General features: G+C 43.0%; 1 protein-coding gene across 1 annotated transcript in view; it reads left to right on the top strand.

Annotated features, from left to right (window-relative positions):
- RhoGAP1A (Rho GTPase activating protein at 1A) overlaps positions 1-13,222 on the top strand; it is a 185,297-nt gene extending 172,075 nt beyond the window's left edge. Inside the window, exons 17-23 of the mRNA XM_084599478.1 lie at positions 1,160-1,257; positions 2,779-2,946; positions 3,779-3,888; positions 4,783-4,922; positions 5,410-5,544; positions 6,048-6,153; positions 8,289-13,222. Of these exons, the coding sequence (XP_084455604.1) occupies positions 1,160-1,257; positions 2,779-2,946; positions 3,779-3,888; positions 4,783-4,922; positions 5,410-5,544; positions 6,048-6,153; positions 8,289-8,529 (998 nt within the window). The 3' untranslated portion in view covers positions 8,530-13,222. The remainder of the gene's footprint in view (positions 1-1,159; positions 1,258-2,778; positions 2,947-3,778; positions 3,889-4,782; positions 4,923-5,409; positions 5,545-6,047; positions 6,154-8,288) is intronic.
- The last annotated feature ends 4,190 nt before the right edge of the window (positions 13,223-17,412 follow it).

Genomic DNA, 17,412 nt, shown 5'->3' with positions numbered 1-17,412 from the left:
GCACTCACAAGCTGTGGTAGTACATGGCACCTTGTATCCCTTTTCTTTTGGAGAAGCCCTCAGAACTTATATGGCAATGCCATGCAATGTCTTGTGCCCTAAAAAGATGGCTGAAATGCTGTTATATGTGCAGTAGCAATCGCACTTAGTGGGAACACGGCTCCGTGTGGCCACGCACTTGTGGAGTGCAAGTGCATCCAGCCCGGCCACGAATCAATGCAGAGTGGTGAACAGGAAGATGGACCTCGATCCGTTGCTATGTTTCGCCTGCCACTCTGCATCAGTTTGGGCGCAATCTCACTTCACATGTATGCAGCCACAAGGAGGTATGTTCCCGCTAAGTGGGATTGACACTGTACATACATACTCTACCCTATGCTATCACTGTAGTTTTAGTTTAGGTAGCTGATTCATAGTAGTAGCATAGAATGTGGAAAAGGATGCTGCTCGCAACATGTGCAGAAAAAGTTTCTTTCCCATTTTTTGTTGTATGGTGCCTTTAATCTCATTTATATAATCGAGGCGGTATAAGTTCTACAAAATTAACATTGTCCATGTTTGCTATCAAGGCTGGTAATAAGATTGGACATGGTAGAAGAAAATAGCGCAGGAGACGGGACAAGGAAGTAGACTAGACACAACACGAGCGCTCCCGTCTCCTGCGCTATTTTCCAGCCACCTCCTCGCCCAGCAACACACTTTGAATAAAATTGGAGTTTTGTGATCATGTGTGGCAATGCTTTCGTGATGCTCAAAAAAAGTGACACACATAACTGTCACTACAACGCTTGAACGCTGGAGGCAGAACTGAACACTGCAAACTCATGTCAGGGTAAACAAACCATTAGACGGCCAGATGTTGCCACACATGTGCAAAAGGTCTGGGATCCCCATCTGCATTTGTGGATCACCAATGGTAAGATGTGCATAACGTGTTCCCTGCTCAGCCCAGTTTTTCACTTTGTATGTATGAAATGCTGCCACAGCAGCTCTTTGTGTTTTAACTGCAGATGTTGCCCTCAAACTTCGTCATCCTTTCTTTATTTGGTATTTTACCAGTGTCTTACCGTGCACACATCTGCTTTCTATTTTAAGCATTTCTGTTGTTTTTTCTTGATATTGCAAAATGAGCAAAGTCGCTTCTTATTTCTTCTTGCAGACGTATACATCTGCTTTGAAGTCGACTCCTATGGGCATTTCTTCAAGAAGGCTAAAACGAAAATATGCCAGAATACAATGGAACCCAACTTTAACCAGGTGGGTGATGGTTCAGGCCACTGGCAATTTTGCCATTAAAATGTCTCATTTAAGGGAGTAATTACTCATTACCATTCACTTCGGCACAACCATACCTTAAACAAGCTTGGACAGGATTTTCATTTTCAAAGTTTCTAAGAAAGCTGTGTAAGTTTTCTTTATAGCCATGTGAGTGTGAGAATGTGGATGCTAATTGATAACTACCTTATCTTAAATCTAATTCACCCTGCGGAAGCAGAATTTCTTGAATAATTTGAGCATGATTGACTCGTTCTTTTGTGCTAAAATGTGCTTATGCTGCCAGTTTCGAAGTTAAATCTGGGAACAAATGTTTTGTATGGTTGTGATATTTTGGATGTTGAATTAAAACATAGAGGGAACTGGTGGCCTGGACCAACTATTGATGGGGGTCTGTGGCTGGGCCATTTGATAAATCACGATTTTGAAATGAAGTAAATAGTTTTAGAGATTATTATTATTGAGATTTTAGTGTTTTGGCTGCTTTGTTAATTTCAAAATTGGCAGCTGAAATTGCAATAGGACAGTTCCTTCTGCTCAGAGGGATCACCGTTGGGTTGTACAAGGGCGCTCTTTCCTTCGGTCTGTGTAATCTACCACAGTATGTCATTGTGTTATAATCTCTGTAAATGCCTGCGTGCCATTTTCATGGTGGATCAGTGAGGCTGTCTTACCTAAAGCAGCTTGATCTTGTACACAACTTGGGACAGTGCCCTATAATAAGCACATATAAAACATCACTCGTACCAGGCTTTATGCTGAAGTTAATAAGGCTACCCTTAAAGCAGGAAGTACTATGCTGACATGTGTGTAGAATCTAGTCACTTCTAAAGCAGCTCTACTACCCCACTGTTACCCACTGTGCCCCCAGAAAATTATCCTGTTACAAACCACTAGCAGTTATTCTGTTGGTTGAGGATATGGATGCAGTTTGAGGATATGGGCTACAAAATGGAAGGACTGGAAATATTATTAGGTATGGGACACCAGCTCTACCCAATTCTGCTGTGGTGCAATCTCTCAACAGTGTGCACTTGAACACACATATGCACAGTTTTTCATCAACGGATCAAAAATAGCCTTTTATTTGGAAGCGCAGTTGCGCAAGAAAACTGGTAAAAAACAATCCATCTACTACAGAGCTAATAAATTCTTAGTCAAACGCTACGCTATCTGTTTTGCAAAACAGAAAAGTATTATACTGTTAAGAATGATGGAATCTTTGTCAACTCGAACAGCATCCTAAAAATGCTGCATTTCAGAAACAGCACTACCTTTAATTAATAGGAGATATCATTTATACAATGTACGAGTAGCGAGCAAACCATACAGAAAAAGGGAACATTTGTACTGGGTTGTGAGCATAGTTGCTTAACTTGTTCATACTGAATTGATATGAAATACTTTTTTTCTATTGACCTTCTTTGCTTATGTTCTCATTTGCAAAGCTGCTGATTGTTTGTGCATTGATGCTGACACTTCCTTCATTCTGGATCGCTGCAGGAAGTGGTGATTGACCTGGATGGGTCACAAACCCTCCGAATCCTCTGCTACGAGGAGCAAATCAAGAATGGTGCCACAATCACTGAACTGCGAGGAAAGGCCGCCTTTGAGCTGAGCCGCTCCTGGCTTACAGACAAGTACCAGGAGAAATCCTTCAGCCTGCAAGATGTAGGTTCCTTTATTTAGATAGTAACATATTGATGATCAGTAGGATAGCAAAAGGCTTCCAAAAAAAGTACACTGTTGGGGATGACTTGCACCCACAAAGAAAAGAACAACTTAAAACGATGGTACCAACTAACGTGCTTGGCGATCGTCACAGAATAAAATAGCCATAGTTCGGTTAGTTCCTGACTGCCCTCAATTTAAAGCCAACCTGGAGCTTTCAAGATAATGCCCGGTATTATGTGACAATCTTGAACAATTCAGAACTATTATTGTACACGGCTGCAAACATTCAAGATGAGTCTGGTAGCACCTCTGAACAAAGTTATAAAGTCGCATGTGTGGAGCTTTAAGTGTGATCATACAAACACTACCAAGTGTCACGGCAATATTAGATGGCTTTGGCATTTAATATTGCTGCAGTTTGCATTACCGAAGTACACCGCCCGCTGCCAGTGTTCTTGATTGGTCCCAATGCGTGGCAGCACATCTAGAGGATGCCAGATGGTACTTGGTGCCCGCCAGCTATGCGCATATTCGCCAGGTCCAGACCTATAAGAGCGGGCGCACTGCTGGTGGGAGGGCTCTGGTAACGCAAACGACAACATGGTACACAGTATGCTAAAGGTGTCTATTAAGATGTGCACTCTTTGTTCATGTTCATGCTGTGTTGATGTTTGTTCTTACGGATGTGTACAGCTGTTGGAGCCAATGTAACTAAAAGATCTGTCAGATACGACCTTCAGCGTAATCTTGTATTATATATGGTTTTGTATTTTGTACTGTTGAGGCTTTCATGCATAATTAAGACCCTTCAATTCTCCTTCTTTCTTAGTTCACTCTCAACCTGAGCATCAAGTACAACTCTTCAGATGTTGGTCTGCAGAGAGTTCCATCGTGTAAACCCGTTGGATCTTTTGGGATTAAGGTACAACAGGTTTGCAAGTGAGTCCTTCCGTCCATCCTATCTCTTCTGTATGTTATGCTTTTCTCGACTTTAATATAGCACTAAATTAGAGGTAGCAGACATTTCTGTTCGTGGTTACTCCAAGAAACCCTGCTGTTTCTACCATGTTTTTGAAACTAATAAGCTGTAGGATATTTTTATCCTGCAATTAATTTAGTCCAAGAGCCTGTTTGGGGCTTTCAGCATCCTAATCCTAGCTCGAAGGCCTGGGGATAAACTATTTGTTTGAATTCAGGAACTTTTCTAATGCATTCTGTGTTCAAAGGACCGAAAAACTGTATTGAATAAATTGGATGTTCAAATTGAACTAGCCAATTTAACAGTGGAACTTTCCAATATTCCATCCAGACTATTAAAAATAACCCCAAAACAACCCACGTCATGGAGCAGTTTTTGTAGAAATCCTCTATGTACTAATGATCAGATGATTAAAGAGCTAGTATCTGTATCTTATGAAAGTTTTAAAAATCTAAAACCAGGAAAAGTAAGTTGGCAAGCTGCAAAATATCCAATTTAATGAACAAAGCAGCTTGTGTTCTCATAGGCTGCACAGATCTAATCCTCCTGGGGGAAATTCTGGAATTGAGAACACCTCTTTTTTTCTGTGTTAGGAGTACAAGTTTAATTTTGAATTTTATTTTTAGGCTAGTTATTCAGTAATTTATGCCTCACATTGCCTATTTATGGTAATAGCTGTTGAGTCTGCGGCCGTGATGGTACCCTGAACATAGCTTTGTCATATTGCCTCTTTGTTCTGGCTGCATTAGGTTGAGGTGAAGAAGAAGAGATTCTGCTGTTACATATGCGCATCTCAGGGATGAGTCTTTGACAGAGTTTGTTTTTTCAAAATGCTTCCCAAATGCTCATTACAGGAAGGAAAAGAGTGCAGTGCCCTTTGTGATCACTACATGTGTTAGGGAGGTCGAGCGACGAGGAATCAATGAAGTGGGACTGTACAGAGTGTCTGGTTCTGCATCCGACCTCCAAAGGTTGAAGAGGACATTTGAGAATGGTGCGTAGACAGTACCTAGTTTGTTCAAATGCCTTGTTGCTTGGATGCGACATTTAATCTTCTTCGCTTATGTGTTCTGCTACTTTGACATGCGGAAAATATGTGTTCTCAAAATGCATCACACCCTCGCCAGGGTTGCTTAGTCATTCAGGCACTTTACTAGTGAAGCAGGGGGCCTGGGTTCAATCGTGACTGTAGCGACCGTGCTTCAGTGGAGGCAGAACACAAGGCGCCTTTGTACTGTACAACTTCGGTACTCATTAAAGAACATCAAATGGTCAAAATTATCTGGCGCTCTCTGCTATGGTGTCTTTCCTCTCAGCCTGAGTTGCTTTGTGACCCCATAAACCATAAAACGCTTTAAAAGTTTTGTAGAGATAGCCTGAGCTGATGTGAAGTATCTCCAGCCTTTGTGTTCTGTTGAACCCTGAGCATCATTGCTGATGCAGCAAAACTTGTGTTGGCTTTCCTCTTCAATGCCCCACAGATCCCTATGAAGCAGAGCAGCTTCTCAAGGAGGTCGACATCAACAATGTCACAGGCCTGCTCAAGCTGTACCTACGGGAATTGCCCGAAGCGCTCTTTACTGACGCTCTCTATCCAAAGTTTTTTGAGGCATTCAGTGAGTTCTGCTTACTTGGTGCATGGATTCAGTGTAAAATTCAATTGTGGTGCACGACATTCTGCTATGTGTAAATAAAACTTGAATGACGCGAACTGATAAATGTGCTAAGGCTAGTAGTGGCTGGGTGATATCCAAATAAGCTCTTTGCTAAAAGTACAGTGCAGTACTGTCTGAATGAAAATTGTGTTACCAAGATAGATCCAGCTGCATCAAGGGGAAGGTTAAATAAACCTAAATGACTGTTTATATATCAGCTTTATGGTCAGTTTTACAAACCTTACTACTGTTGCAAAGGTGGACACAGGTACTGATAACCAAAGCTAAAAGTATTTCATGCTGCAAAAAAAATTGTATGCACACTTAGAATTTGTTTCTGCTTTCAGTTTGTCTGCACAATCTCCTCCATCATGCTTAGTTGCTTATATAGATGCCATTTTAAAGAAAGGGACAGCTGCAATGGAATATGTCAATTGTTTCACTCATCGTTCATTGTTTTTCAGGTAAGCACGACCAAGAGGAAAAGAAAAACATGCTTCTGAGCCTCTTCTGCAAACTGCCAGAAGTAAACCAAAATGTTACTATTTTCCTAATCGATCACATGGTGAAGTAAGCAAATCTTTTTTTCAAACTTCTATTGCAGTTGCCTGCTCATTTTTCTCGGTAAACTTATTGTTTTCGTTAATTTTCCAGTTGACCAATACCATTCATGTGAAAAATTTAGGGGCGTGCAAATGTTAAAACTTTTGGATTGAATATATAGGCAAAAAATGCCTTCGAATATTGATTCAAATATTGGGTCAGTGAGAAAAAGAAAAGAGAAAGAATACCAAACGTTGTTGGTCTTATTTATTTTGGAATTCCATGGTATTTGTAGATAAACTAGTAATTGCATAGAAGTGTATACCCTAATGAAAAATCCAGTACAAATTTTATATAGGAATCTATATAACATTTTTTTTTTGTACAGGAAGGATCGATGAAACTAAGTGAAGCTGCCATATCACTGCTTAAACTCTCATTAATTGGCCCTTCAAGGGACCATAAAATGCCTGAATTAATTGAAAACCTGAATTATCAAATGGGCTTGAAAAAGCTGCTGAAAACTGTTTGCATCATAGTAATTTTATTTGGTCAACACCTGCACGAATTTGTGATAAAACCGAAGTCAGAACGAATTTTTTTTTTTTCACCCATTTTTCACTTTGCGCACACTGTCGGGAAGGCCCTGTTCACAAAAAAGAAGGCCCTTCACAAAATGGCCCCGTTCCCTTTTGAGGATGCTTCACTGCATAATCAACACACTAAAGCATTGTAATGAAGCATGCACAGTGGTGAAACTACAGTAAATTCGAAATTTTCGATATATTTAGAAATTTTGAATATTAAAAAAATTCTGAATATCAATTTTTGAATGTGAATATGTATTGAATGACAATCATATTCGATTCATATTCGAGATTTCAAATATTCTCGCACCCTTGAAAAAAATGTTTTGGTGGAGCAAGCTAGCTGTATTTGGCATACATTCGCAATTGCGTACCTGGTAAGGCAGTATACTATCACTAGTAGGAATGCTGCACTCATTGCGCCTAACAGTGTCATTTGCTGTATGCTGCCTTTTTATTTTTTCTTTCAAAGTGTGACAATTGGAAGATACATTTTCACTAAGCATTGGGAGGTGCAGAGAGTGCTACGTAGTTAAACTTTTTGCCTTATTCAAAAGGAGTGGCCATTTCTCATTCTATATCACTTACTGCAAAAAGAAAAAAAAAAAAGAAAGAAACAACTGCTATAAATACATTCTCATTTCACACACTCCGCATTAAGCAGTTTGAGTGCGGTGCATGCATTTTGTCTTTTGCAATGTGCCAACTTAGTTCAGAGCTAAGTGTAGCCTGTAGCTTTGCAAAAAGGGAGAAAAGAAAAATAAACTGAAGGGACGCACACTCACGTGCTTTCTACTCTTTTTCTATAACTCTGACACTTCTGAGCTACATTTTGCGTGGCACTTGTGTGCCTCTGCTTGACCTATGATTTACCTATGCAAATTGACTCTTTAGGGGAGAATTGCTGCTACCAATATACTTGCAATGAGCTCATCATATAGGTCTTCCTAATGGTGACACCGCTTATAATGTGACCTTCTGCGGCACAGCGGTTAGGCCACTTGGCCACCGAGCCGGCGTACACAGGTACAAACAGGCTGTGGCAGCCAGTGAAATGCAAAAGGTGCACATGTGCTTTGCAAAGTTCGCGTTAAAGACTCTCAGGTGGTCGAAATTAACTTGTAGCTATTCACTACAGCATCCCTAAAATAGCGTGAATCGCTTTCGGGTATTAAACACCTCATACCACTACCATCGTTGTGTTAAGTGAGTGCTGTGCACACTCTGTATTTGACAGCTGTCTGCTTTAATTCCTTACCAGAAGCAAAACAATTTAAACGGTAAAAAAAATGCCTTGTCACTCTAAAAAGGCAGCTCTTTCCATGTGGTCTGAAGGCTGACATTTTTAAGGAACAAGATGTGTAACTTTGCTGGAAAGCAATTTTCTTACACAGTCACTCACTATACAATGGCACTTGTTTTGTTAGTACAGCATGGAAGGCGTAAAGAGCACCCTCACATGAATATCTGTGAGGGCGGCCTACTGGTCCACATTGTTCCAAACATATTTCTTAAACTTTTTCATCTGTGACGGGCCCCTCTCTAAAGCGTGTATTTGTGCTCTGCTCGGAACAGGATCAACTCCAACGAAGCGCAGAACAAAATGTCCCTGCATAATCTGGCCACGGTGTTTGGGCCTTCGATAATCCGTCCCTGCAGTGGCGCAGTGGGCCAGAGCCCCAGCGACCTGCTCACTACCAGCACCGTGGACGTCATGGCACAGGCTGGCATCCTCTACTTTTTTCTGCGGCGGCGGGCAGCGGGGCTCTCCCTTGTTAGTGATGGCCGGGAAGCATCCCCCACCGCAGAAGCATGAGAGGCTCCATTCCTGTGGCATTCAAAGGGTTGTAAATGCAGACAGCAGTGAAGGAGACCTGCCTATTGGAATGCAGCTAGAACACGTCTCTGTGCCGACAACGAGCCATGGAAAGAGAAAATCCACAAACTTCAGTATGCTTTCTTTACACGGCTGTCGGAAATGTTGCCTGCCTGTGAAGTGTGACTCGTGACTTGCCGAGGATGTGTGTGCGTGCACTTCAGCAAGCTTCAGGCTTTTTTTTTTTTTTTTACCTTAGCTTACAAATGCATACGCATGTGTGTGTGTGTGTGTGTATGTGTGTCTATACATGCTGTTTTTATATATTTCTAAATCTTATATAAGTAGCCATCAGCTGGTGACAGAACTCACCTGTGATGTGTTGGAGTGCTGTGGTGTGCATGCTGTATTTAGCATCACCGTCAGGGGTCGGCGCACTGCTGACAACACCTTCATGCCTTAGAGGCGTTAGTTGCAGTGCAGGTTCAAGTTTCACTGCTGTACGGTCTGCAGTGCACTGCCATGCAGCTGGGTACCAGGCCAGTTCTTTACCTCCATTTAATTTTCCGCGACCTCAGAGAAGAAGCAGGCTCAGCTCCTTACAACACTCCTGTGCAAGTGGTATTCTTGAACTTAATATGTTTCGTATAATTACGTCAGCTTGAAGAGTATCGGGACCCCATTAGGTTTCACTTTTAATGTGCCGAAGATGTTTTTTATGTGTTTGATGACTGCTGCTTCCTAAGTAGCAGCTCCTTTTACTGACTGTTCCTTTCATCATTCATGCGGGAGTATTTCTTCCGCTGTGTGTGGCTTGCTTCTGGATGATATATTGCTAGTGCAATGCATTTTGCCAGTGCTGTGTGCATAGCAGGTTAGTAAAGAGAGTTTTGACATACACCAACAGTACAGCATTTGCCATGTGCGCGAATCCCACCATCTTCTCTCGCTTTACCGCATGCCCGTATGAATGCATTGTCTGCTAACGTAACAAAGCACTTGTAGCTCTGTAGCTGTGGTGGCTTCACAGTGTGTCTGTTTGACTAGTCTTCAATCATTAGAGACCGTCATATCTTCATGAATCGTTGGTTTTTACCTCGATTCTGTGCTTCATCCACCCCGGCCAGGTCGTTTCAATTTTATTGCTTTCAGGTTTAAATCGTAAGCAATTTTTCTTTATCTCGTTCATTTCCCTCACACTTCTGTCGTTCTTGTTAAGGTGCTTGTCTGCTATTGATCTGTCTTTCATATGTTTTAATGTTCACATTACTCTACCAAACTGTGTGGCTTATTGTACCAGAATATGGACTAAATATTTTTTTTTTCCAGTTTGCTGTCAACATTTATCTTTTCATTTTATCTGTCAAAAGGAATCATTAAAAATGCCGTTTTCATCACTCTTTTGTCATTACAGTTCTTAATTTTCTGGTAGACAAATCAATAATGCTTTCCCTTGAATCTAAATGCTCTGCTTTTTGTCTCATTTCAGTATTTTTTTATCCTTTACAGACTCTCAACAGTATATTGCTCATGGTAGGCGACATTACATTATAAGGATGTGCTGTGTGTCTGGTAGAGTTCCAAGATGACTTTCAACACTGAGCTTGGGGTGCTTTCTATGTGCTTTGACGGTGTCCAAACTACACCCATTCTATTTTGTCACTTTTATTCTTTGACCTTGTGCTTAATGGTTTCGAATGAATACATTTTGGTGCATTTCTGTATGGGGCATGAAAGTCATTTCTGTGTGTTGTGACCAAAAAAGGATTTGATGAAGGCTTAGTACAGCAAAATTATTCTGCTGCATGACACTTCCTGGAAGGGTGTGTTTACAGCCCTACTGACCTGCTTAACAATGAAAGAACCCTTCGTTGCGCACTTTATTTCATATACACACAGTATTCTTGTAAGTTTCCATCAACGGTAGTTTGTATTTTATATCTGTATTGTAACTTTACATTTACTGCCAGAACAATTGACGCTTTTTATTGTTGCTTTAAGCATTTAATCGTGATGCTAACGGGGCTAAACATTTGAACAGTGTATGCTTGACAGCACTACATGTGTTATGTGTGCCATTTTGTTTCTTGTAAATAACTGACACGGACAGCTCCAGACCAATTTTTGTACATTGTGTGCCGGACTTGCCTTATCAAGTTGTGGGTGTAGTAGTATTTTGTACATTGTGCTCCCATTTATGCAGGGGGGATTGGAGGATGGCCGCCACAGTTTTGTACCCCTTAGTGCCCATGTTGGAAATCATAAAAGCAACTGCCATGTGCTTTTGAATGCACACACTTACTCTGGAATGTTCTGTGTCATGGTGCAGTGTGACACCAGATTTTCTGCTACCAGAACATAAGCAAAATCATAGTCTATGCACAAAGTGAAAACTGTAGTTACTTATTACCATTGATAATGTTTCTTATCGTTAAGAAATTTTCTAGGAAATATAAAACTAGCACACTGAAGTACTGAAAATACATACTTTGTGTGTTTGTAAACATGTAATTTTTCACCACACATTTTGTGAGTCTTCAAGCAAAGACTGAGCTTTGAAGGTTAAATTTTACAACAGTAATGCTCTGGTTATGTTTCATTTCCTTTAGGAGACACGCACGCACAGTTCCCTACAGTTTCTTACAGGATCAGCATTCACAATACAGTAGGCAGTTTAAGGATATTTCCAAACCATGGGTATGCATTCTTGGTTCTTCTGCAGATAACATTTTTTTTTTTTTCAACAATTTTTGCTTCTGACTGCTTTAATGTAATAACTAATGGCATTGGCACAGTTTTAGAATGGGCATTCTTAGCCAGGTAGGCTTGTAGGCTCACTATTGCGCCCATAGTGTTCTTAGCTAAATAAAGTGGCATCATTTACCAAGTCATTCAGCATTACATCTGGTCTTTAGGTATTTTGTGAAAGAAACAAGAGCAGATAAAAATAGACTTAAGCATTCATGTATTGAGTTTCAGCTAGTTTGCAGTTGTTGTAAAGTGATTGTATGGAATGTTAACCTTCTACCTATAAGGTGAGCAAAAAGCAACATTTCAGAGTGTTTAGTCACAAAGGTTACGAAATGCAAATTGGGATATCATGCAGCTTTTTGCCTTTTCGGTTTTATTATTAGTAGTTCAGACTGTAAGCATTTAAATATTGGTTGAGGGTTTGAACTACATCTGCCGCAATAAAGCAACAAGAAAAGGGGGAAAAAATGAATGCAGAAGTGCCACATTTCAGGGTCACATTATGGTATTGAGGAGAAAAAGGAAAACCTTCTGTGCCAATTTTTGGCTTAGACTATTTTGAGCTACAGTCTTCCCACTTCTCTATGCATGTGTTTTCAAGCAAGGTACTTGTTTCTCTTGAGGAATCAGACAAAACTATGCAACAATAGGGCACTAGAATGCAAAAGGAAACAAGCGACAGTTCTTCATTTTATGTTTTCTTTATGCTGTGAACTCCTGTTTTATTTATTTTTGCGTTCTTGAAACACTAAAAAGGGACCTCACGTAAGCGTTTTTAGCTGACTTTACATCGTGTGTCTGCCAAAGCATTGAATGTACTACACCCCTTTATCTGGTGCAAGCTAATAGAGCTTCCATCGTCCTGCATTTGTGTCCACACAAGCGCAGTCTTCTCCCTTAGTGCTTCTTTCTTATTGCCAAAGAAATGTTTTAATTCACATCCATGCCTTAGCTTTAATGTTTACTTTTTCCTCTTCAGTTCAAGTTTCAGATGGCAATTTCTTGCGAGCGTGAATCGGCTTTACATTTATAGCTTAACATAACTAGGTTCAAAGCCGTGCGTGATGAAAGTTTGTCTTTCGTTAGGTGCAGATCTAATGGAATGATTCTATGTGTTTCCAAACTATCCAGCTATTCCAACTACCCTCTTGCCTGCTATGTGTTAGAATTTCTTTCTTGGATAAATTTATATAGAATTTTCATGGGACCATGTAATAATGCCGGGCTTGCAGCATTGAAAACAAGCTATACTTTTTTGCTATATTTTTTTCCTTATTCAAACCTATCACATCATTCTGTATCTTTCATGGACGAGAGTGCAATCTTGTATGCATTGTGCTTTATGCTTTCTTGAACTCGACAAAAAACAGATAAAGCCCTTTCAGCATTTACTATAACTGACTCAACTTTTTCTTTATTTACTAATGGGAAAGGAAAGAAATGTTTCATTCATTGAAAAGCTGAAAATTTTGAGAATTTCTCTCTACAGCGCTCTCTTTGATAGTGGGCAACATATTGTTAGGCATCTTTTTCGGCACTGTTTTATTTTCAGTATTCAAGGATTGTATGTTGTCAAGGTGCCATTCATCAGTAGTGTTGGAAGCAGTCATCTAACAGAAAAGGTTCATTGAATCTTCACATCATGTGGAACATGCATTGTTTTTTATTCAGGCTGTGCAGTCTCCACACGCATCATTGTTGGCATGGGCCATGCTAACAGTTCATGTCAGTTTGTTTAAGTGGCTTTTAATTTCTTTCCATCTTTATTGCCTTGTCATTGAGTTTGCTGCATGATGCAGCAAGTCTTGCCTCAAAGATAGTTGTGCTGTAGTGTTTATTGTAAATAGCGAACGCCAGTGGAGCAGGAATGTACATGACGTGGTGATGGGAGGTTTTTGTACATATACTCTAAATAAAGCCTGTGGACTTTGTTTCTTGTGCATTTGCGAGGCACTCAATTCATTGGGAATTTTTGACCATTTCTCTGCACAGTAGTCCAGCATCCCAGAGCGGATAGTGAACTTGTGCAAAAAGCATACATTCCTGTTTACTGATAAGGGTTTGCTGATCTTACACTTAGCTCAAAGGCAAAAGAAGGTGATCTACCACACAAGAGAAAGTCTAGTGATTCATAGCATGTGCACCCAATGGAGAGACTATGTGGGTGATGGTCATGAATCATAATTGTCTCTGCTGCCAGCGGTCACAAAGGCAGACATCGCTTAAGTCTTCCATGTGCCAGGATTGGAATGTTCTTAAGCTCCTTATAGCTTCTATAGGGTGGTGTAGGTCGTTCTGAGTGAACTGTACTAAAGAAGTATGTGCATATCTCTTATTATTTTTCCTTTTTTTATGATTTTAACTGCTTTTCACGTCATTTCGCATCACTGTGGCAATGCCTATGTTCTGCTATATTACTATCACCAATAGGAGGCGGGTGGAGCAGTGCTGAGGAGAGTAGCTGGGTTACCACACATTAACGATGGCGTTACCGAGCACGGCCAGATTGGATGTGGTGGCTTGACACAAACTAGTCCGGTTGTGCGCCGAGCCCACACAATCATAGCGAACAAAACATCCGAGGGAGTAGAGAAACGGCTTTAACTCGTCAGTGTTAGAAGCAGGGGTTGCCTCAGGAATTGAAATTAGGGGGAGTGTAATTTTCTTCGGGGGAAGGGGGCAGGGGGTTTGGTAGAGGGGAAACAGTAGTAACTTTATTTTTAATTTCTGTCGATATATCCTATAAGACTGGCAGCATTTATCACTCTGTCACTCATGAGAAAGATTACAAACAATTATTTCACCTTACACAAGATGACAGGGTGACAGTGGGATTGCTTGTCAATCTCAGTCGGCAACAACTTGAACATCTCACGCATTAGATCAACCGGCGTCGAAGTAAACGGCTACCTAGGGCATGGAAGATGGCTGATATCAGCTTTATTCCCACACCTGAAAAGGAAGTGAACTTCAATACCTGACGCCAGTCTCGCTTACGTCGTGCATAGGGGAGCTGATAAGGTGTTACAAATGCGGCTTTCGACATATATAAAAGACCCAAGATATTATGCCTCACTTGATGTTCATATTTAAGGTGCACTTGTTAGCCCAGTACGTATTGCTGAAGATGGAGGTTGTTGAACGTGGGGTCCCAGCAATAGCATGGAGAAAGCTACAGACAAATACATACCCGAACCCAGTTCTATTCTACCATATATGGCCAGAAATACGATCAGACCTACGTTAATTATGCATATAAGGAAAGGGGATCACTAGATATCACATAATATGGGAATGTGCGAAGTCACCAGGCAGGGCTAAAAATATAATAGACACCTGGGAGACCCTTCTGCGAAGCTCAGACCCAATTGAGCCCAAAGAGAAATAGTACTGGCCGAAGATGCCGCCGGGGTCCAAGAACTACCGGCCTGCAACTAAGGCGACTGTCCTGGCCACCTTCCGGGTCTAATTCCCCCGAAGAGCGGGATAGTCGTTCTGTTGGACAAATGAAAGTTCTCTCTCTCTGGGTGTTGTCGGCCCCCGCGCAAACGCACTTTCGACAACTTGAAACACTCCAAGATTCTGGCAAATCTGCAGGGTACTCACTAGAAAATGTCCGACTACTGTGCTGGAGTACCCGGTTTCGATCCCGACCGTCGGCGGCTCCGTTTCGATGGAGGCGTCCGTATGCTGTGCGATGTCAATGCACGTTAAAGATCCCCAGGTGGTCTATTACTCCGAAGTCCACTACGGCACCTCTTTCTTTCCGTTTTCACTCCCACCTTCCTTTCTTCCCTTACGGCGCGGTTCAGGAGGCCACAAAAGTGTGAGAAATACTGCGCCTTTATTTTCCCGTGAACCAATTATTAATTTTATAGCGAAAGCTACATTGGCCACGAACTTGCGATTTCGCCGTGGCGGTGGTGGTGGTTGTGGCTGTAGGAAGAAATAAAAGAATGCACGGGCCTGCTATTGGCTCTGTAGCTGAACCACCTCCGCTGCCTCGTGAGAAGAGCTCGGTTGCTCTCCCCCGATGGGGTTGGTACAGGTGGGTCACCGCCGTTTGCGGCGGGGGCTAGCCTGGCGCCGAATTTTTATCTGTTCTAGGCCGTCATTGCACACGCCACCGCTGGTGGTGGACGACAGCTGTTGTTGCGGCGCGCGTCTTTCTTTCCCTCTTCCTTTCCTTTCTTCTCTATATTCTCTTCTATCTGCACGAGGCAGCGGAGGTGGCTCAGCTACAGAGCCAGTAGCAGGCCCGTGCATTTTCTTTTCCTTCTTCCTACAGCCACAACAACAACAGAAGAAAAATAGACAAGAAAGAAAAAAGAAGAGGGAGAGGAAGACGCGCGCCGCAACAACAGCCGTCGTCCACCACCGAAGCGGTGGCGTGTGCAATGACGGCCTACAACAGATAGTCCGAGAAGGAGGCACAAAATGATCTTTAGCCGTTGCCTAGCAACTGGCGTAGCTGGCGAACGCCGTGCGCTCGGCGCGGAATGAATGAATGAATGAAAACTTTATTTCCACCGAAAAGGAGCCCTTCATCTCCCGGCACGTAGGCCAGGGGGGGGGGGGGGGGGGGGGGGCAGGAGGGCCCCGCAGGCTGAGGCCAGGTGAGGTACGGCCTGTTGTTGTTGTTGTGGCTGTAGGAAGAAGGAAAAGAAAATGCACGGGCCTGCTACTGGCTCTGTAGCTGAGCCACCTCCGCTGCCTCGTGCAGATAGAAGAGAATATAGAGAAGAAAGAAAGGGAAGAGGGAAAGAAAGACGCGCGCCGCAACAACAGCCGTCGTCCACCACCAGCGGTGGCGTGTGCAATGACGGCCTAGAACAGATAAAAATTCGGTGCCAGGCTAGCCCCCGCCGCAAGCGGCGGTGACCCACCAGTACCAACCCCATCGGCCTCAGCCGCCAGGCGGGTCGCGTGCCGCTGAGCCGCCGCCGTCATGACGTCACACCGCTTGCCTCATTCTTGCGCTCGCCTTCGCTTAACTAGTCACTAATCAGTACTAACTAATGGCCAACTGGTCACTAACCAGTATTAACTTTTGATTAGTCACTAACTAGTTCTTATTAGTCATGACTAAATAGTCATGAGTAATGACGACTGGCTACGACGTCATCGGCCTTGACATCATGACCGTATGTGACGACGTCATATCCAGCCATGTCTAATAACCTCAAGTGATAATGACATCACATCCGGTCATAACGTCAGGACTAGTGATGACGTCACCAGACCCCGCCGGGCGTTCGTTCGTTGTTGCTGTAGGAAGGAAAAGAAAATGCACGGGCCTGCTACTGGCTCTGTAACTGAGCCACCTCCGCTGCCTCGTGCGCACAGAGAGAAAGTAGAGAAGAAAGAAAAAGAAGAGTGAGAAAAAGGCTCGCACCGCAACAGCCGTCGTCCACCACCTAAGCGGTGGCGGGTGCAATGACGGCCTACAACAGATAAAAATTCGGTGGCTGGCTAGCCCCCGCCGCAAGCGGCGTTGACCTGGGCTTGCATCTACAGGCCAACGGCAGCAACAACATCACGATCCAACGCATCGACCAGTCGGTTGTACAGATCGGACGCCTCCTTAAGCGAATCTCCAACAAGCATCATGGCATGCGAGAGTCCAACCTCCTGCGCCTCGTTGAAGCTTTCATCTGCTCCCGCATCACCTACTCTGGACCCTGTCTCACTCGTGCCGAAAGCGAACGGCTAGAGGCGTCACTTCGAAAAGCATACAAGACGGCCCTAGGTCTTCCCATGTTCACAGCTACCCATAAGCTCACGGCTCTCGGAATCTCCAATACCGTGAGCGAACTGATCGAGGCAACCCTCACCGCCCAGTATGAGCGGCTCTCACTCACACACGCTGGCCGAGCGGTATTGCAGCAAGTTGGGATCTCCCCGCCGAAATCGGCCCCAAGTTACGCTGAACTTACACCGGAATATCGCCTAAATCTCCGCATTCCTCCCATTCCCAAACGGATGCACCCGGAACACCACGCCGGGAGACGGGCTCGTCAATTCGAGAAACGCTTCAGTGGACGTCCGGACGTCACGTATACGGACGCCTCTTACCATCCATCGAGGCCAGCGATGGTGGCGGTAACTCTCGCCCCTCACCGCAGCTGGTAC

Source organism: Amblyomma maculatum, chromosome 3 (assembly GCF_055883805.1).
Source record: "Amblyomma maculatum isolate TAMU_Amacu chromosome 3, ASM5588380v1, whole genome shotgun sequence".
Lineage (NCBI taxonomy): Eukaryota > Metazoa > Arthropoda > Arachnida > Ixodida > Ixodidae > Amblyomma > Amblyomma maculatum.
Note: the sequence above shows the minus strand (reverse complement) of the source record. Positions and strands in the feature narration are given on the sequence as shown.